We start from the raw sequence: 21,421 nt of genomic DNA on the forward strand, positions 1-21,421 counted from the left end.
ATCTGTAAACTGTAAAGTTACAGTGTCCTCAATCTTTAACATTACTTTATGTTTACTTCATTACGCTTTATTCAAGAGTAAGGCACTTAGTAATACATTTATTTCATTCAAATACATTTGTTCAAAATCTGAAAAGGAAAATCAGACATTCTATTTGTAAAACAACCTGAAAAGGAAAAAATCAGACATTTGTCCTTTAATCCAGTGTATCAACTGTAATCAATTATCAAAACATCTGTTCTTTATTCAGAATATCAACTTTAAACAACATCTCAATCGCTGAATGGAGGTACCCACGGGTCGGAGATCACGATGGAGACCCAGGGGTCCGGAAGCTCGGCATTGTACATTAATATTGTGTCCATTACAGTCGAATGTCCAACTAGCCTTTGTGGGGCCTGGAGGGCGGTCTTGGCAACCCTTCGTATGGCTAATTTAACCACAGTGATCAAACAGATCACTAGGATTAGCACAACCAAGATAAACACTGAAACAGTAACAACAAATTTAACCAGCCCCGCTCCCCAAGATCCAAAAGTTCCACTTAATACCCCAAATGTAAACCCATGAGTTTCATGCAATTCTTTTATTCCCCTGGCAGTATCATGAGCCATGTCCATAACTTCAGGTGTGGCATCAGATATGAAAGAACAGCACTCACTTCCTATCACCTTGCATGTTCCTCCTTGGGCCGCTAAGAGGAGGTCAAGCGCCATACGATTCTGTAGTGCTACTGTCCTAACTTCCTGCAATTCTTTGTGTTCAGCTAACATCGCTGTGTTGGATACATTTAAATGATGTTCTACCACTTTAGACAATGCGACAATTTCCTGCTGAGTGACATAAATACCGTACCAAGGCAAGAATAGGCTAGCTATCTGTTGTCCTTGTGTAATTGACCTGCTGTTCCTGTGTAGAGAGGGAAGTATTGCTGCAATCTCAGTAGCCTCTACTTTACGGATTAAAGGGATTAGGTAGGCTAGATAACAGGTACCATAAAAACATCATATGGCACACATCCATAGGCCCGGTCCCCACAAACTAAGTAAACTCTCTGTGGGAGGGGAATTCTGGCTATATGTACTCTCACTATGGCATTACAGTCGCTGTGTCCCACATCAGGAGAGGTGTGAGATCCTACTGCATTCTGGAAGCAGATGGACACATTCTTCCATTCATGCACAACAATTGGGGTAACATATACTGAGCAGTCACGTGTAGGGGGCTTGCCTAAGGGTATTGGCTGCGTACAGTCATGTATTTTAACCTCAACGGAGTCCACTGTTCTAGAGCCAAACCAGGGCACAACTGTTACCAAAGCTTCAACTAACAAAGCGGGTGTGTGTGGTTGCATTGTACATGTTGGACTTGTAAAGTTAGCTGAACAATTAGTCTGAGCTAGAGCTAACTGGAATCTATATTCAAAAGCTAGGTTAACGTATTTCTTCATATATATTAGTTTTAAAAACATCAAACGTTTGAAACCGTCAGGCAGGTAATCTTTATTTACTGTATCAACAATGAGAGAGACTAAGCCCTTGTACTGTAAAGGTTTTTCAGAGTCTATTGGGTAGGAAGGAGTATAACAATCCCCAGCCTCATCGCTAATTCTGGATGCTATGTCATTCCAGTTTACTAAACCGTAATCAGCTTTTGTGAAAGGAATTGGGCTAAACATGGGAGAATGCATTGATTCTGGCATATTTTGGCACAACCAACAGTTGCTAACATTACGTTCATGTGCGTAGTCTAACATTAAACTTACTGCAGAATTAGTTTTAGTTTGTTTAAAAGGAGTAATTAAGGCCTTTTTTGAAGAATCTACCTCGCCTCCTGATTGTTTAAGTGGAGTAGATGGAACATTTGTTTTGCTATTTGGTCCAGTAACTGTGCATGCAGTATCACCTAGATTGGGAATGCGGTAATCTGGCTTCCGCACTGTACATTTTACCTCATTCCTTATCAGTGTCTCGAACTGTTCTATAGTGCTACACCACAGTTCTGGGGGCATTTCTTCGATGGTGTTAAGAACCATCCTTACCCCCTCTGGTGCGACCCTGAACCAAGAGTACTGGTTTTCTGGATATAACTCCCATGTTGGGTAAACTGAGGACACAGGAAACACAATAATACAGTTAGATGAGTCACATATTGAACTTGAGCAGTTAACGGCAATAGTCTCTGACTTATGATCAGGGAGGGAGACAATCCTCCTTATTCTCCCTCCTTTTCTCTCTCTTTGTGTCTCTTGCACCATACTGAGTGTCTGTGTGGTGTTTGGATACAACCTGTCCTTGTCGCTAGGCACTTCTTTGCCCGTTGGTGTTGTTTCGCCCTCAGGGTCTGGACCCTGAGTGGTCAAGTCGTCTGCGCTCTTAGATAAGAGCACCTTATTTTCTCCCTCAGACGGGCGAGGTCCCTCGCCACCTGTCGTTGGGATTTTCACAGCTTCATCTAGCAGGGCGTTCTTGGCCAGGTACAGTAAACCCAGAATGACGATGATGGTGACTGCCTTCACACGCCAGCATCCGGTAGAGGAGAGAGACGACATCTTGAAGCGTGAATCCACTCCGCTCTACCTTGTACTCTCAGGGCTGTTCTGGTCACTATTAATACCTGGAAAGGACCTTTCCACCTGGGAGACAAAGAATCTTTTTCAAGCGATTTGATTAGTACATTATCACCAATCTGAAAAGGGTGGGTGGGCTCCTCACCAGGCTGGGGGAGCCTGTCAGCCACCTGCCTGTGAAACTTTCTCAACATGTTAGATATTTGACATAGTTAGTCATGTAATTCTCTGTCCACAAAAGAGTGAGTCTGTGGGGCATTACTGGAGGACTAGATCCTGTGAACATTGGCCTTCCCATCAATACTTCGTGTGGGCTGAGCCCTGTCGTTGCATTTGGTGAGTTTCTGATTGAGCACAGAACTAGCGGCAGCGCGTCTACCCATTTTAGTCCTGTGGTCAACATTGTTTTAGTGAGTTTTTCCTTTATAGTCAAGTTCATTCTCTCAACCTGGCCTGAGCTCTGTGGATGATAGGGAACATGCAATTGCCATTTGAACCCTAACACTGTAGCTAGACTCTGGGTTATCTTAGAAATGAATGCTGGACCTCTGTCACTGTTAATCCCTGCTGGAACACCAAATCTAGGGACAACATCTTTGAGAAGACACTTTACAACTGTTCTGGCATCTTCTTTTCTGGTAGGGTAGGCCTCTACCCATTTGGAGAACTGGCACACTATTACCAAAAGATATTTGAATCCTTGGCATGGTGGCATGTGCGAAAAGTCAATTTGCATATTTACAAAGGGCCCCGAGGGGGGCGGTAAATGTTCATGCTGAACTGGACCTTTTCTTCTTCTTGTCTGCTGGCATATCATGCATCTATCTACAAGGGTCTGTGTAGCTAGTGTAATGCCTGGAGCAAACCATTGTGACTTTATAATCCCATTCATCCCTCCTTTTCCTACATGTGATTTGCCATGTGCAACATGTGCCAAAACATGGAGGAATGAACGGGGACAGACCATCCGGCCGTCTGGGTGGAGCCACAAGCTGGACTCATCGTCAAGTGTACAACCTCGTCTTAGCCATAAATCTTTCTCCCTAACAACAGCGCGGGCTTGCATGTCCGCGACATCATTAAAGGAAGGCAAACAAATGGTTTCTGCGGGTTGTATCGAGGGGCATTGGAGTACCATAGAAGAGGAGGAAACTGCTGCTTGTTTAGCCGCGGTGTCGGCTAACGCATTTCCATGCGAAATAGGATCATTAGAATTTGTGTGAGCAGCACATTTAACTACTGCTAGCTGTGCAGGGAGCAGGATAGCGTCTAATAGCTCAGCTACTAACGCATGATGTTGAATAGGCTTACCAGCCGATGTTAAGAAACCGCGCATTTTCCACAAGACACCAAAATCATGGCACACACCAAATGCATACCTGGAGTCTGTGAAAATGGTTGCAACTCTACCTTGAGCCAAAATACACGCCCTGAGCAGAGCATACAACTCTGCAGCCTGAGCTGACGTGCCATTTGGCAAGGCCCGGCTTTCTAAAACTTCCCAGTCATTCACAACAGCGTAGCCTGCTAAGTGTACTGTGTCAGACGGCCTGCTCGCAGACCCGTCTGTGTATAGAATCATGTCTGAATTAGGGATGGGAGTTTGCAACATATCAGCTCTGGGGGAGGAAGACATGTCAATCGTTGTGACGCAGTCATGTGTTATTTCAAAATCTGGAATTGGCACCAGTGTTGCTGGGTTTAGGGGGGGGGAACGTTTAAGAGTGATGTGTGGACTTGAAAGAATTACAGCTTCATAACCAGATCGCCTTGCTGCCGTCATATGCTGAGTAGCAGAGGTGTTCAGAATATGCAAAACTGCATGTGGGACATGTACTACACAGTCACTGGCCAGTACAAGGGAGAGGATTGTTTTACAACTATCGCAACTGCGGCCACAGCCCGCAGGCATGAAGGCATACCAAGCACCACAGGGGAGAGTCTAGATGAGTAGTATGCAACAGGCCGGAAATTAGAGCCATGCTTCTGCACCAAGATGCCCGTTGCAAAGCCCCCCTTCTCATGGACGTGTAGATGAAAAGGTTGATGGTAGTCAGGGAGCCCCAGGGCAGGAGCAGATGTGAGGGCCTGCTTTAAGTCCTGAAAGGCAGTGTGCATGTCCTCAGACCATTGAACAATGTTAGGGGCAGCCTGCAGAGTGGCAGCACGCAGGACAGAATCCATCGCAGCATACTCAAAAATCCAGTGTCTGCAATAATTTGCCATGCCCAAGAAGGAAAGCATGTCCTTCTTTGTGCGAGGTGGTGGTACTTTGTTCAACAGACAAATCCTTGCTGGCGAGAGGAGACGGTGTCCATCCCTCAGAATGTGACCCAAATACGTGACCTCAGTCTGGCAGTATTGCAACTTGGCCAGGGATGCTCTGTGTCCGCATTCAGAAAGTCTTTTCATGAGCAGAATGGAGTCGATGCGACAGGCGTCTTTATTGGGAGAAGCTAACAACAGGTCATCTGCGTACTGAAGCAAGGTACTACCTCCTGTCAGGACCAAAGTGTCCAGATCTCTCCTCACAGCTGCTGCATACACTGTCGGAGATTCAACAAACCCCTGTGGGAGGCGCGTGTATGTGATTTGTTTACCTTTAAAAGTAAATGCAAACAGATACTGGCTGTCTGGATGCAGAGGAACAGAGAAAAATGCTGAACATAAATCAATCACTGTGTAGTACTTAGAGTCCGGGGGCAGAGAAGCTAAAATCAAATTGGTGTCCGGCACAATTGGAGCTGTCGGAATGACAATAGCATTAATAGCTTGCAAATCTTGGACAAAGCGCCACTCATCAGGGCGATTGTGTTTAGGTATGGGTAGAATTGGAGTATTACAGGGACTAGTCGTGTAAATTAACACGCCCTGATCAAGCAAAGATTGGATGACTCCTTCAATCCCCAAAATGGCTCTATGGGGCAAATTGTACTGTCTGATAGCTGGCAATCTGGCATTGGCTTTAAGTGTTACTCGATGTGGAGGCGCTGAAGCAACAAACCCAACATGATTCTTGTGTTTTTCCCATAATGCAGCCGGTACTTCTGAAAAATCTGAGGGGGGGCCATACTCTGTGGGGGGTTTTGGTTGTAAATGAAGGAAGGTGCTTTGGGGAAGAGCAATTGGCTCCGCGAGACGAAGCAGGAAATGCTCCCCTCCAAAGTTAATTACGTTAGGTGCGTGTGTGTGTGTGTGTGTGTGTGAGAGAGAGAAAAGTGAGGCTTCCAGCTGGGCCTGGCAGCGGGCTGCCATGGCCCCCACCTCCTTTGGGTTACTGCCTGGCGTAACAGCCACCGTTATGTAGGGGAGGGTTTCTTCAACATGATAGCCGTGTTGTGATTGTGTCAGCCTTAGTGGTAATGCACATCCTTGTCGGCCGATGAATAAATATTGTTCACTCATCAACCGATCTGATTTGTTGCAAAAACCTCTTACTGATTGCGCGTAGTCATCTGACGGATTAAAGGCTGCTGTGCAATGACAATTCAACACAGGTCGCATAAGAGACATTAAAGACGCACAAACCGGAGAAATGCTAGCAATGTTCTGAATCCCTGTTGTGGAGAAAACAGAAATCATGTTGAAATCTGGAAATGACCAACAATAAAGGTTGTCTCGCGATGATTGAATGAATTGGACAGCCTGATAGACCTTACTGTCAGGAATTGTCAAAAACAATCCGTCTGAAGTGCAATGTATTGTTGCCTGTAATTTACATAGTAAGTCCCTGCCCATTAAATTAATAGGACTTCCATCTGAAATAATGAAAGAGTGTTGCACGTTTGATCCATTAATTGAAACATTAGTGCTCTCTGAAATGGGTTCGGACATAGAAATTCCAGCAACACCGATGGTTGTGACAAATGTATTGGTTGCTTCACACACTTTCTCCTTAGTACGCACGGCAGACAAGGTGGCTCCGCTGTCAATCAAAATATCTACAGCCGTACCACTAAAATCAACGGGCATAATCGGATCTTCACGCGGGTTATTGGAAAGGCGAATTGTTGTTGCTTGAATGGGTAAATGCTGTGATTCTGACCCTATATCTTCTTGGCACCACTATCTTCTATGAAATCCACTTTGTTGAGCGTTCTGCTCCTGGTTCTGTCTGTCATAACGTGGAGACTGCATTAATGCCAGATGTCCGGACTGCTGGGGGAGGTTAGGGGGAAGTGCGGGCTGGGAGAAGGGGGGCTGGGTGAGGGGGGGGCTGTGTGTGCTGCTGGACCCCCCACCGCTTACCACACTGTCCTGCCCAGTGATCGGTTTCTCCGCAAACATGACATGGCATCAACTTTTTGGGATTTTTGTTCTGCTGCTGTCTGCTCTTATTATGATAATCCTGTGATCTCCCCTGATTTTGATACTGCTGGGTGTGGTTCTGTCCTTGAGTTTGATAAGCCTGGGTGTTTTGAGGAAATTGTTGAAGCAGTTGTGAAATTCTGGGAGTAAGAAATATTTGGCTCCTATGCAATGCACGCATTGTGGCGATAGTCGCTTTCCAAGATTTAATTTGCCAATCCGGAGTTGACATCATGTAGGCTTGAGCCGTTTCTGGGATTAAATTATGTAACAAGGTCTGTATGGCAAACAAATCATTACCGTCTCTTTTAATTCCCGCATTATTATCCCACACTGTCATGAAACGCTGGATAAATTCTGGGACATTTTCTGCTGGGTCTTGTACACAAGCCGTCACTTGGGAGAAATCTGTGTGAGTTTTAGCGCATGCTCTGATAGCCAATGCAGCGACGTTTTGTATCCACGTGTCTCGCGTCCTTGTCGTGGGCCAGTCCCCTGCGGCCGTACACTCAGGAAATTTAAACTCGTCTCTGCACGTGGGCCAATCTGCCTTGTATGTTAAGATTATCAGCTGTTTAACATCATGAACCAAACAGTTATAAACTGAACAAACATTAGTCAACCATGACAGATACTCATCTGGACTTTTAGTGGGACTGGGAGCGTGGTTAGTGACATCAATGACCTCAGCGGGTGTCCAGGGTTTGCAAACTGGAACATCTCCTATCAGAATTTTCGGGGCGGTCACACTTTCTTCAGAATTATTATCCTGAGATGTTTGCATTGTCATGTACATTTGACGCTGGACATGTTTTGGAAAACTGCTGCCGTACGGCGAACCTGGGTAATCTTGTAAGAGGAGTGGCGGAGTGCGAGGAGTGGGGGTCAATCGCGGACTGTCATGTAAAACATTCTCCTCCCCCGCTGCTGCACTCTGCCCGGCGTGTGCCGAATCTAATTCGCCATATTGTTCTGTGTGATATCTCCAGGGTTGGGAGGGTTACTTTGTAAATGTAATCAGTTACTGATTACTGATTACATGGCTCTGAAAGTAATCCGAATACAGTTACAGTTACGTGTCTTAAAAAAGTAACGTAATCAGATTACTTTTAGATTACTTTTGGATTACTTTCTTTTTCCATCACAGATGAGTATGTTTTGGTGTACAGGAGACACAAAAAGCAAAAGGAATGTGTTTTTACTGTTTTAATGGCTTATCAAGAGCACAACTGAAACATAACATCTGAAACGATGTAACAACATAATTAACTTTTTGGGGATGCAGCTTGGGATGTGAGGAGTGAGGGACACGGTTTAGAACGGGCGTGTCGCCTTCTGTCCTGCCAGTGTTGGCAGGACATGAATTAAAATGTCAAACTCGGACTTCATTTTAAGGACATTACGGCCAGGGGTGTAGTCGAGCTATATTTGTTTAAGCACCGGATTGGCAAAACAGGAGAGTGTGTGCACCAGTCTGCCTTGATCTATGAATTCATGTCCGTGACTCTCACAGTATCTGCTGCCCGCAGCTGTTTTATAGAAGGAACACCTCCTTCACTTCATGAAATCTCTGCAGCGCCAGGAGGCAGCGGGAGGGTTAACTCAGCCTCTGAGAAGACGAGCACGCAGTGCCTTTCACGCACCGCCTTCACTGTGTTTACCTTCAGAAATAATCATTAGTAAGGCTAAAGAAAGAGCGATCGCAGGCTGATGTGTTTTAACCACACACACACGCGATTTAAACGCAGACTTGTGTTCCTCCATGTTTCGCTGTTATTGTTTCACTGAGCGGACCCGCGATTTTTTTTCAAACGCTTTTTTGGTCCATCTGCGGCGGTAATAGGTTTTGTGGGCTTTGATGATTCGGCTGTACCTTTAGTAATGAATATTAAATGTTGTGAGGAAATCTTTCCACCAATAATTCCAATAAGTAATCCAAAATGTATTCACTTCAGGTTTACGAAAGTAACTGTAATCAGATTACTCGTTTTTCAAATGTAACGCGAGCTGAATACAGTTACTTGATTTTTGTATTCTGATTATGTAACGCCGTTACATGTATTCCGTTACAACCCAACCCTGGATATCTCAAACCATTTTTATTCATGATAGCTGCAGCTGTCATTAACAGATCATCATCGGAGTTTCTCGCAACGGGATTTGTGAGTTCTGTCGCGGGAATTATTTTTGTACAGAGAGATACAGCCTGCTTTCCGTCCAACAGCCCTGCGTCTGTCAAAATACAAATGAGCTGAGATGGGGTTGGAGTTTTACCTTGTCTTTTAATCCAATCATAAATTATGGATTTTGCAATGTCTGGAACATTCTCACCGTGTCTTTCCCTGAATCTGGACATGTTTTCTGATCTCACATCAAAAGCAGCCTCTAGGCTAAGCAAATGACAACTTTTTGCACATTGAGAAACTTTATCAATCAGCGCCTTGAGCTCAATGGAGCCTCGCTCGCTGCCAACAGATTTTGCATTCTTCCTTTCCTCATAACCCCTTTTTTCTGCCAAAGTCATCCAGGCTTTCACACATTCTGTCATGTATTTCTGATCCCATGAACAATTTGAATTATCTTCCACCAGTTTAAATGCTTGCCACAACACGGCCATATCAAAACTACCTGTCAGAGGCCAATCAAATTGAATCAATCCTTTCTGATTAATCTGTTGTGAGTGTTCGCAAAGTAACGATGTAAACGGCATAACTTTAGACCAATCCAAAGTTTTTCCGACAATTCCAGACGGCATGTTTGGAGAAAACAAATGCGTGTAGTGGTTTTCTGCAATTGGGTTTTTTTTAAGTGTCTTTGTGCGTGAAATGGTTTTCCTCTTACCAACTGAATCGTTTGTGGAGGCAGTATTACCCATGTTTAACGGTTAGTACAATAAAAACAAACACTGCAATTAGACAAACAAACATGTACTCGCAACAAAATCAGTGCCCTGGCCTAAAAAATCATCCAGTTTAATTTAGTCCGAAATTACGGAAACGTCAACGGGAGCACTGAAATATCTGTTTAATATGGGCTCTTCTCAGCCATATTTAATCTGTTGATGAGCAATAAACTACCTTATTCTCAATCAAAACCACTATGCAAATGTAGTGGTAAAACTGCTCAACCGACCGAGAGCAGCGATTGTTTTTAATTAATTCAGTACTTTTTTTGTTTTGTTTTTTTAAACAACAGCCAATTCAATAATCCGTTAGTTTATTAAACAGTGTGAATGTAATATTCTGCCACGACCCTTCCCATTTAATAGCTCAATTTAGTTCTTGAGCTTATGGTGTGATTAACAGAAAATACAAGTCTGTGTTCTTAAACATTCCTCGTGTGCCGTTCACCACAGGGGGGAGTGGAATTCGCCCTCCCTCGTGCAGGCTTGAGCAGACACCCGAAAACGGATTGGTCTGATTTAAACCCGTTGAAATCTCCAGAATTCGGCAATTTGTTTCAATTACAAATCCTCACATTGCTTTTTTTTTTGAAAACAGAGGTTCCACCTTGCTGATGCTTTCCTTAAGGTCTCTCCGAATATTTGCAGTGTGTGATTGTCCAGTAATTTAATTCTAGAAACCACACACAGCGGAAATCGTTAAAAGTCGATGTTCCGAGGTTATTTATTAGCCCCAAATATTCTTATTGTTTTATACATGAGCTGTGCTTGCTTTTGTTGGCACTTGCCCCAGCAGCAATCACAGGAAGAACCGGCCAGGATAAAATCCCCTCGACACCGATTCCTCAGGTTATGATTAAGCCTTCAAATGTACAGTGGAGAGACCAAAACAAATTGCACTCGCGCAGTTTCACAGATAATTTTGATACCGTCAATCACAGAGTCTGGTAAGGCAGTTGTTCAAATAGATTTGAAAAAAAGCACTTACCAGTCTTCTGAAGAAATCTCGGTATCCTGTTCGGTAGACGCCAATTGTGAAGGTAAACTTCTGTTGTTGCAATGTTGAGGTAGAATGAAGGAGTCTGGAACGTCGATTAGCCAAAGCACTAAGAGTTTATTGATCACAGTACATTAATTACATACGGCCGGGAGATCATCTTAGTTTCACACTGTCCTTGTGCTCCACCAAGATTATCTCTGCCCCAGAATAGACCCAACACGCATCAACATGAGGAAAGGCGGGATCACAGAAAGCCCGCGTTTACCTAATCAATAGCCGATGAGAGACAATGAACTACTTGTCTCAAGAGATGCAGATAGCCTGAAACCTTCCCCCCACAGGATATGGGAGAAGCGTTTGACCTGTGACCTCAACTTACACAGGAGTCTTTGACTGACTACAAGCAGATGTTTGCAGTATCACAGATTCTATAAAACAATAAGAAGCTCTATAAACAGATCAGATTAAAATATTCTCTTACAGTCATATTGAGGTGTTGAGGGCCGGACGATTAACTGTCATCTGAAGTCTGGTGCCGTTTGGACCATTTCCCATTCAGTTACGACAACATCGTATTTCATGGCGAGGGATGCGTTGCCATGAAAACGGCATATGATGACATCCCATTATTGACATAGAGCTGTTCAGGGCCGGACCATTCACCAGTATCTGAAGTCTGGTGCCGTTTTGACAATTTTCCATTGAGTTATGAGAACATCGTGTTTTGTGGCGAGGGATCTGTCGCCATGGCAACGGCATATGATGACACACCATAATTGACATAAAGCTGTTGAGGGCCAGACCATTAGCTATCATCTGAAGTCTGGTGCCGTTTGGACGATTTTCCTTTGAGTTACGAAAGCACCGTGTTTCGTGGCGAGGGATCTGTCGCCATGGCATGGCATATGATCACACCCCATAATTGAGCTGTTGAGGGCCGGACCTTTAACCATTATCTGCAGTCTAGTGCCGTTACGACGATTTTCCATTGAGTTATGACGACATTGTGTTTTATGGCGAGAGATCTGTCGCCATGGCATATGATGACACCCCATAATGGACATAAATCTGTTCAGGGCTGGACTATTAGCCATCATCTGAAGTCTGGTGCCGTTTGGACGATTTTCCATTGAGTTACGACAACATCATGTTTTTTGGCAAGGGATGCATTGCCATGGAAACGGCATATGGTGAGATCTCAGATTTCACGTTGAGGCATGGATCGGTGACATACAAGTGAAGATTGGGGGACGATCGGCCAGTGTCCATTGGAGTTACAGCGACATCGTGTTTTATGGCGAAGGATGTGTTGTCATGGTAATATCAGATTTTATGTAGAGCTGTTCAGAGCCACAGTGTTAACCATCATGTGAAGTTTGGTGGCGTTCTGAGCATGTCAGTTGGAGTTATGACATCATCGTGTTCCATGGCGAGGGATCGCCTAGCATCGAGCGAACGCAAACTTTGGCGCCAAATCACGGGGAAAAAAAAGTTGCGTGATATCGTTTTTTCGCCCATGTCTCGAGACGTTACCCGACGAATTTGGAGTCTAACGGATGAAGTCTCTAGGAGGAGTTCGTTGAAGTACGGAGGACGAATTCGACGCCAAATTCAAAATGGCCGAATTCCTGTACGTTTTTTTATACCCCTCCAAGTGGCTTTTTTGTTCGTCTCCGCACCCTAGACATGCGTAGCGATTACAATAGGGTCTTTGCCGACCTCTGGTCTCAGACCCTACAAATAAATATATAGTGCAAGAAAAGGTCTATATACACGTACATAGAATATGTCATTACAGAATTGGAGGACAATTTAGACACCATAATTTTTGAAAAATGAACCTTTTATTTTATAATTTTTTGTATGTATTTAGGAAAAACAGATAATAAACCATCAAAAAAAGTGATTTGCCAAGCTAGGCATCAAATGTATATTTTCCAATGAAGAATTACCCGTTACTCTAATTATAGTAACAGGGTTGAAAGTAACAGGGTTGAAAATCAATGCTAATTTGAGCTTTAACCTCAGGAATTATTGCTAGATGTAGCATGTAATGCTACTTTCAAGGCAAGGACAAACTTGGATATCTAATGCAAGAAAGATAACTTTTAAATGAATATGCTTTATTCTGATAATATCAGTAACAGGGTTGAGTGGGTCAGAGTGCCACACTCTTTTAAGACTGAAAAGATTGTAAAAATATGAAAAATAAAAGAGAGGACTTAGTTTTGGTCTACCCATGGCACAAGCACATGGCTTGCTGATGTCCTTTCCACTGTGTCATCTGATTTACAGTTTTTTCACTTCCTGTGCCTATCTAAAAACGTTTGGGTAACAGGGTTGAACGCATGTTGAGGGACACACCTTCTGTGCAAAATTACTGTTATTTAAAATATGTTTATGATTTAACTAATTTATTTTGCCATTACAAGAGACATATATCAATAGAATAATACCAAAAAAAGTAAATAAAATCCCTATTTTAAATGTTATATTTGACATGCAAGTTGGTCACCAAGAAGCAGGGACAAGAGAAAAATGCTATTTTAGGGGATGTTCGAGAGCTATTTGATCATTTAAATAATATTTTGAAACCACTTTTTCTACAACTTTATATACATTTTGTCTCAAGACAAGTATGTTTAACACAACAAGTGCATGTTTTAGCATTTTGGGCATGGATTATTAGATTTTTTATATGGGGGACATGAAATGTCCTCAAATTCTGGAATGACCCATAAATATATATAAGGGCAGAATATGAAATTAAATATTGTACAGTAAGATGAAATGATGGCCTGTGGAATGAAATTGTCTCTGAGTCTGGTGGTTTTTCTGGTGGAGTCTGGTGGTCTGGCTTTTTGTACCGTGCCGAAGATTTTATATTTTTATACCAGTATAAATTAGTATTAATAATTGTCAGCTAAAGAATGTAATATTTTTAGTTTTGCTAGAGAAACACACACAGGTTCAGTCACTTTTACAATACAATTAACATATATAAAAGTGTAAGTAAGAAAAAAAACATCCAACCAAATTCTTCAATAACTAGCCAAGGTATCAGCCCCTAGAGGGCGGTATTATACGCTATATAGACTGGCTATTATTGATTTGCAGAATATCTAAATTTAGCATAAACCATATGTTATCAACTTTTTCACAAGTTCAATTTGGATATATTTGTAACTACTGATCAGTAATAAACGGTATTGGCGTTATTATTGTTGTCTTTATACACCTGTGGATATTGGCTGTTTGTTTCTCATCGGTAGGAAATATATGTCAGAACAGATACACTTCCTGTCCGCTTGCTTCTCAGAGAGTTAACTTCCGTTTGACTGAAGCGACGGATAGCTCGTTTGGTCTTTCAAGTTAAATACTTATTTGTACCCTTAATCAATTGAAACCCTCGACCAGGCAGTCATGTCTAGTCGCGAAACCCACGACATGAAGCTCCCTCCGATCCAGTCCACGGCCGGAGCCGTGCCGGTCCGGAATGAGAAAGGTGAGATGTTGGCCGTTAGCTAGCAGGCGGCTAGCGGCATGCTAAGTTAGCCATCTAGCTTAGCGTAACGCAACTGTTCACACAAATAACACTAAAAGTCTGTGTGAAACAATTAAAAGAGAATCATAAATACGTTAGGTGGACTTAATAGTAAACTACGGTTCATGTTACGAAGAAGTAGGAGATAATTCAGCAGCCTTTCATAACTTGTTGTTTCATAATAAGAGGCCAAAACAGTCACATATTAGCGTGATGTGTGTCAGTGGGTCCACATAGGCTACTCTTGGCAACGTAGTGAAACTTGAAATGCCACAGCAGAACAACACTTACTACTGCTGTCATACATTATGTACGACAAATCAGTGATGGAAGAAACATTCAGATCCTTGAGATGCCTGTGATAATGGGCTATAGAAATGACATTGCCTTGATTCTGACAGTAAAAAAACAGGCAGCAGATAACACATACTTACTGATTGATGATACTTATGATTTATTTTAGTAGTTTTTAGTTTAAGATGTGCAATTTACACGTGGAGACAGGAATCATAACATTGTCATAATGTAAAAGTATGATCGTATGATGTGCTCAATCTCAACGACAGATACATTATATAAAGCTTTAGCAACTTATTCTTTATTACCCAAAAGTCTTGGCATTTTCTTCCTTCTAAGTTTACTACGTTGTTTTCGGGGTCCAGATGTGTCCTCCATAGCCTCAAACCCAGCAATATGAGCCTTGGAATCAAATGTCCATATTGCCTGTAGTCTTTTACTTACAAACAAATAGATATTTTTCGTTGAAGCATCTGGCTGATTGGATTGCTCCTTCAAATAAACACATTTTAACTGTCCGGGATTCATGGGGAAAATAATGGAGAAGATCAAAGTATGGGATGGGATGTAAGCTGCTGTCAAAGTAGAACAGTTAAGTTATGGAGGAAGTTGGTGGAAGAAGTATTCAATATTTCCTATTGGATTGTAGTGGCAGCTTCCAAAACCTGATAAGTGCATCCCAAAAAAGACATTTGAATGAAATGAATAATCCCTCTAAACCTGACAAAGAAAGTGTGCTTGCAGAGATGTTACATTTCTACCCCTAATTAAAGTATTTCAATCCAAAAAGTAGATTCAATAAAAAAAAAGCTACTCCCTTGTGGGATATGTTGTGTATGGGACAGATTAAATAACAACCCTAGCCATTGACAGCATACATGCTCAGGAACACATACGCTAACTGCTTATCTGTGAAATGTCCTGCTGATTGGATCCTTGAGTCCGAAACTAACGGTGTAATGCTAAGGGATGGAGATTATGAGAGTTTTTTAAAAGTGAAATAAGTGTTAACATAGTGTTGTGAAGATCTCATTTCATTTTCATTTCAAACCTTTATTTAATCAGATTGGTCCCTTGAGATCATAGATCTCTTTTTCAAGGGAGACCTGCAGCATACAGGTTCCACATGAAACATAAAACAATAAAGGACATTATACATTGTATTTACAGGATACATTTACATAGTTATAGACATGTACAAGTGCCCATAGTATCAACGAGCATTTCATTTAGCCTAGCTTTAAAAACATGCAGAGGAATGAGATTGCTCAGTTTCAATTCTTGCTGAAGACTGTTCCAAGCAAGTGGAGCTGCGCACATAAAAGCTGTCTTACCTAAGACAGTCCTTGCTCTTGGCACATCTAACAATACTACATCATGCGATCTCAGACAATAGCTGCTTGCAACTCTCTGTGTTATCAGAGAGCAGCTATAATACGGGAGTTTACCCAACAAAGCTTTATAAAAAAACGTGTACCAATGACTGAGCCTCCGTACAGAGAGTGAAGGCAGACCTGCCTTGGCATACAGGGTACAGTGATGAGTAAGTGTGACAAATCTCAGGGCGCTGTGATAGGCGGCATCTAACTTGTTCAGGCAATAGGCAGGTGCATTCATATACAACAAATCACCATAGTCCAGCACAGGTAAAAAGGTCACGGTGACTAGCCTTTTCCTGGCTTCAAAAGAGAAACAGGACTTGTTTCTGAAAAAGAAACCTAGTCTAACCCTCAGCTTTTTAAGCAGGTTATTGACATGAAGTTTAAAAGTAAGACAATCATCAAGCCAGATACCAAGGTATTTGTAACAGGTAACCACTTCAAGTACTTGTCCTTGCGTAGTTACAATATCTAAAACAGGCTCTGGTGTCTTTTTAGCTTTAGAAAAGAGCATTACCTTGGTTTTATCAACATTTAAAAGAAGCTTACGTTCAGCAAGCTGAGTCTGAATAATGTTAAAAACAGCCTGTAATTTAACACCAGCCTCCTTAATGGAGGGACCTGCACAATACATCACGGTATCGTTCGCATAAAAATGTAAAGTAGCTTCATTCACATTTTCACCTAAACTGTTGATATATATGGAGAATAAAAGTGGACCTAAAACAGAACCTTGGGGAACACCATTAGCAATGTTTAACCACTCAGAAGACAGCCCATCAAAGTGAACACATTGGGACCTTTCAGAGAGGTAGTTCACAAACCAACCCACTGCATGGCTGGACATGCCAATACTGAGTAGCCTCTGCTTTAAGATGCGATGATCGACGGTATCAAACGCTTATCTCAAAGACATTCGGCCCAACTTCAGAGGTTTCTTCGGAAACACCCTCAGCAGCATCAGGGTTGTCTAAGCTCACCGTTGTCTCTGCTTCTCCCAGGTGAGCTGTCCATGGAGAAGGTGAAGGTGAAGAGGTACGTGTCGGGTAAACGTCCTGACTATGCGCCAATGGAGTCTTCGGATGAGGAAGAAGAGGACTTTCAGTTTGTTAAGAAGGGAAAGGAAGCAGAGGCCGAGGCGGAGCTGGAGGAAGAGGATGTCTCCGACCCACGTCTCAAACGCTTGCTCAACCGTGTGTCTGAGGACGTGGAGGAGAGGTAACCCGTCGTTTGTTTTGACTGTTAAGAATTTTAAATGTTGCTTCGATTTTAAACTCATTTGAACACGCTGCTTCCCTTCTCTTTGTCCTCAGACTCGCTAGACACAGACAGATCGCAGAGCCTGAAGTTGTGGCCGAGAGCAGCGAGGACTCTGATGAAGGCACATGGCACCCTGAGCGGGAGGAGAGTAGCGAGGAAGAAGAGGAGGAAGAGGAAGAAGTGGATGATGAAGTAGGTTTCTTTTGTGCCGTTTAATTTGAACAAAACATGAGTGGCTTATCACAGTCACTTAACAATTTCCTAATTCAAGAAAAGTTTTTAAAGCAGACTTTCTCATTGTGATCAGGAAATTGAGAGGAGGCGACAGATGATGCGACAGCGCGCCACTGAACGGAAGAGTGACGACGTAGAGGTGCTGGAGGTGGAGGAGGAAGGGAAGTCGGGGGCTGAGTCAGAGTCCGAGTCTGAATACGAAGAGTACACAGACAGCGAGGATGAAGCCGAGCCACGGCTCAAACCTGTCTTCATTCGCAAGTATGCAGTGAAACCACCGTGCCTTTAACTCCTGACTGTAGCTCAGTGATCTCACTTTACGGCTTTAGCACCACAAACATCTCACTTTCATTGTTTGACTTGAAGGGTAAGGTCAAGTAAATACAGAATATTCATAAAAGAGATGCATTAATTTAAGTGATATACCGTTGTTGTAGTCGGATACTGTAGTGCATTTCCCTTTTTGGTAGTCAGAAATGTTAATGATACTGGCTTGTGTCGGATGAAAAACAGAAAATTGGATCCAGGTCCAAACTTAAAGGTCCCATGTCATGGCCACTTCTACTGATCATATTTCCACTGTTGAGGTCTACTGGAATAGATTTACATTGTTCAATGTTCCAAACTCACATTGGTTTCTCATACAGCATCTCTGTATAGTATGTGTATTCACTCTCTGTCCTACACGCCTTGTTGGAGCTCCTGCCCCCCCCCCCCCCCCCCCTCCCTATGAGCCCACTGTGCTCTGATTGGTCAGCTCGCCCACTCTGTTCTGATGAATCCACCACCGTTACAGCGGAACATCAGTGTTTATGTTTTACAATGGCGTTTGTTAGCAACCAGGAAATGACACCAGTAAGGACAATTAGATGAGAATGCTGCGTGGGGTCTGGGTGCCGTGTTGGGGGGACGTTGCAAGGCTCGCTGCTGCGAAGAGCGGACAGTGAGACACAGCGAAACCCAGCCCGAGCACACACACCCGCAGCCTGGCTGAGAAATCCGCGGAGCTGCAGCTGAGAAAAGATTGTGTGTGAGGAAGTCCGCGGATTGGTCCAAACGTAACGGCTCCGCGGACGTAAGGTAACGGCTCCGTGGATTGGTCCATTTGGACCAATTGGTCCATTTGGGTATGGTTACGTCACCATACCTAGGTAGAAGAAAATGGAAAAAGTAAAAATCTCCAACGAGGCGTTCTGGGGCAGCAGAGACAGGTCTTTTCTGTGTTAGAGTTTTACTCGCTACAGGGTGTACTTTAAGGGTTTTTGACTCTGCAGACCGTTTACATGCAGAAAAACCTTGATGGGTAATAACCGGAAAGGCATGACATGGGAAAATGTTTTTGCATATATTATTCTCAAAATGAGTCTCAAACATAAGTGAAATAATTTTTGCAAATGATCCGACACTGAAATGGAGTTTTGACCATCATTAATCTGTGTTCTTTGGTTGTCTGCTCCGCAGGAAGGACAGAGTGACGGTGGCGGAGCGGGAGGCCGAGGAGCTGAGGCAGAAAGAGCTGGAGGTCGAAGCCAAGAAGCAGGTGGAGGAGCGGCGGCGCTACACCCTCAAGATCGTGGAGGAGGAGGCAAAGAAGGAATTTGAGGAGAACCGACGCACACTGGCTGCTTTGGAAGGTCTGGACACTGACGGAGAAAATGAGGAGGAGGAGTACGAAGGCTGGAAAGTCCGAGAGCTGAAACGCATCAAGAGGGACCGAGAGGCCCGAGAAGTGTGAGTAAACAACGATATGACTACTTTATAATCACATGGTGTATTTAGGACTTTCCTAATGAGCGGTGTTCTGTCCTCAGCATGGAGAAAGAGAAGGCCGAAATCGAGAGATTCCACAACCTGACGGAGGAGGAGCGGCGGGCCGAGCTGCGCAACAGCGGCAAGCAAGTCACCAACAAAGCCAGCAAAGGAAAATACAAGTTCCTGCAGAAGTACTACCACAGAGGAGCCTTCTTCATGGTGAGTCACACACAGAGCAGAACCATTTCACTAGAAGATGTACTTTACAATACTCTTCACTTTTCAAGCCCAGTGGGGACATTGAAGAGAATGATAGGGGTGATTTTCTGATGTCCGAACATTACATTTCTCTAGTTTTGTCAAATAGCATACAGGTACATTGACTGCTATTTATCCATTTATGATTTTACTTTTTTGTCCTTTATTATTCATTTCATTTAAAGAAGGTGCTACAAACTTTTATATTCTAGCAACTGTATTGGTACGGAATAACCTCCTTGAAAAGTTTTCAGATTCTAGTGATGTAATTACTTTAGTTAATAAGTTGTTGAATAGTTCTATTATCATTTTTACAGATGAACCTATATGTTTTAACATTTAGATTATTGGACCAATTTGACCTCCAATTAGTTTTAGAGAAAGCTTTTTTTAAGGGACAATTGATGACCCATACTGCAAATGACAGTACAGAAATGTATCCATTATAAATATGTGACGACTATAACATTTGATTCGTTGAAGTTATTTTAATTTACAATCGTATAGTTTGAGCTGTGCTTGTTGCAGTGCGTTGTGGAACTGTTAACATGACTTCTGTTACAGGATGAGGAGGAGCACGTGTACAAGAGAGATTTCAGCGCGCCTACTCTGGAGGATCACTTCAACAAAACCATCCTCCCCAAAGTCATGCAGGTCAGCTGCTTTCACTGTATTTCACCTGCTACACTACACAATGTTGTTGTAACACAAAATAATGTCAATCATTTAGTTTGTGTATGATGTAGGGCTGTACCCGAATATCTGTTCGTTGGAGTACTATTCGGGTTTCAATTTCGTTATTTTGTTATATTGTTATTGAAATCTCCAATATCAACGTCATTCGAATATTCGCTGCGGATTACTGCCCGGGACAGCCCTAGTATGATGGTGCAAAAACATAGAATTGGCAAAATTCCAACTTGACAGTTTCAATGTTGTTGTTGCTCCACAGTATAACAAATCTTACATCAATTAGATTAAATTATGAACGTAGGGAATTTGGCAAATTCCTGCCTTTTTTAAATATTTATTTTGTTAGTCAATCGCAAGTCTTAATCCTAATTTGACTTGCCATATACCATGTAAACTCTTGATTTTTCCCCTTGTCTTAATTCTTGAGGAAGAAACATTTTAAACAAAATGCACAAATATATATAATTATTTGTACCTGCTTGTTTCACACACACACAAAAAAAAAGTGTGCCTCTGTAAATGGATGCTCCTATTCTTGTCAATGTTGTTTAGGAAATATTTAGGTGAGTTTCTTTATTCTGACTCGATCTGTTCTGGTTTCTCTCCCTCTAAGGTCAAGAACTTTGGTCGCTCTGGACGCACCAAGTACACCCACCTGGTGGACCAGGACACGACGTCCTTCGACTCGGCCTGGGCCCAGGAGAGCGCTCAGAACAGCAAGTTCTTCAAGCAGAAGGCGGCCGGCGTGAGGGACGTGTTCGACCGGCCCACAGTGAAGAAGAGGAAGACCTAAGATGTGACGAAGACTTCAGCTTCAGAGACTGTTCAGAGGCACAGCCTGCGGAGTTTATCTCCTGGATTTTTGCTGTGGAAGGAAAGCAGCAAATAGACTGATTCCACTGCTTTGATCATATTGATGAAGAGTTCTTCACCCAGGAAATAACACCATGATTTCAAATTATTGTTTCCAAAAACCAGAATTAAGATGAAGCAGGTTTTCTATTTGCAATTATACAGAATCTTCTCTGTAAAAATGGAATACACGATTGACGAAGATATTGGTAAATTCTATTGTCCTTTTTACAACAGTGAGTTTTTGTAAAAATCAGCTAGTGTCGACAGTATGCATATCCTTGTACCGACTTCCTGCGTTACCTTTTCGTTTCAAAGTACAGGCATTGTAACTTGGTTTGCTTGTGTTTAAATAAAACTAGTTTTTTTTCAT

The 21,421-nt window shown here is 42.7% G+C and overlaps 1 protein-coding gene across 1 annotated transcript; it reads left to right on the forward strand.

Annotated features, from left to right (window-relative positions):
- Nucleotides 1-14,089: 14,089 nt before the first annotated feature.
- On the forward strand, nt 14,090-21,420 carry mfap1 (microfibril associated protein 1). The gene is made up of 8 exons (XM_034197555.1): nt 14,090-14,284; nt 17,001-17,217; nt 17,313-17,451; nt 17,567-17,754; nt 18,955-19,224; nt 19,305-19,464; nt 20,068-20,157; nt 20,810-21,420. Exons 1-8 carry the CDS (start codon nt 14,203-14,205, stop codon nt 20,987-20,989), a joined length of 1,326 nt encoding a protein of 441 aa, XP_034053446.1. The 5' UTR covers nt 14,090-14,202; the 3' UTR covers nt 20,990-21,420.
- The last annotated feature ends 1 nt before the right edge of the window (nt 21,421 follows it).

The sequence above is a fragment of the Gymnodraco acuticeps genome, unplaced genomic scaffold (genome assembly GCF_902827175.1).
Source record: "Gymnodraco acuticeps unplaced genomic scaffold, fGymAcu1.1, whole genome shotgun sequence".
Lineage (NCBI taxonomy): Eukaryota > Metazoa > Chordata > Actinopteri > Perciformes > Bathydraconidae > Gymnodraco > Gymnodraco acuticeps.

Coding starts and splice junctions, on each gene's coding strand:
- mfap1 (XM_034197555.1), top strand. CDS start 14,203: ATGTCTAGTCGCGAAACCCACGACATGAAGCTCCCTCCGATCCAGTCC. Junction 14,285..17,000: donor GCCGGTCCGGAATGAGAAAG/GTGAGATGTTGG, acceptor TGCTTCTCCCAG/GTGAGCTGTCCATGGAGAAG. Junction 17,755..18,954: donor AAACCTGTCTTCATTCGCAA/GTATGCAGTGAA, acceptor TCTGCTCCGCAG/GAAGGACAGAGTGACGGTGG.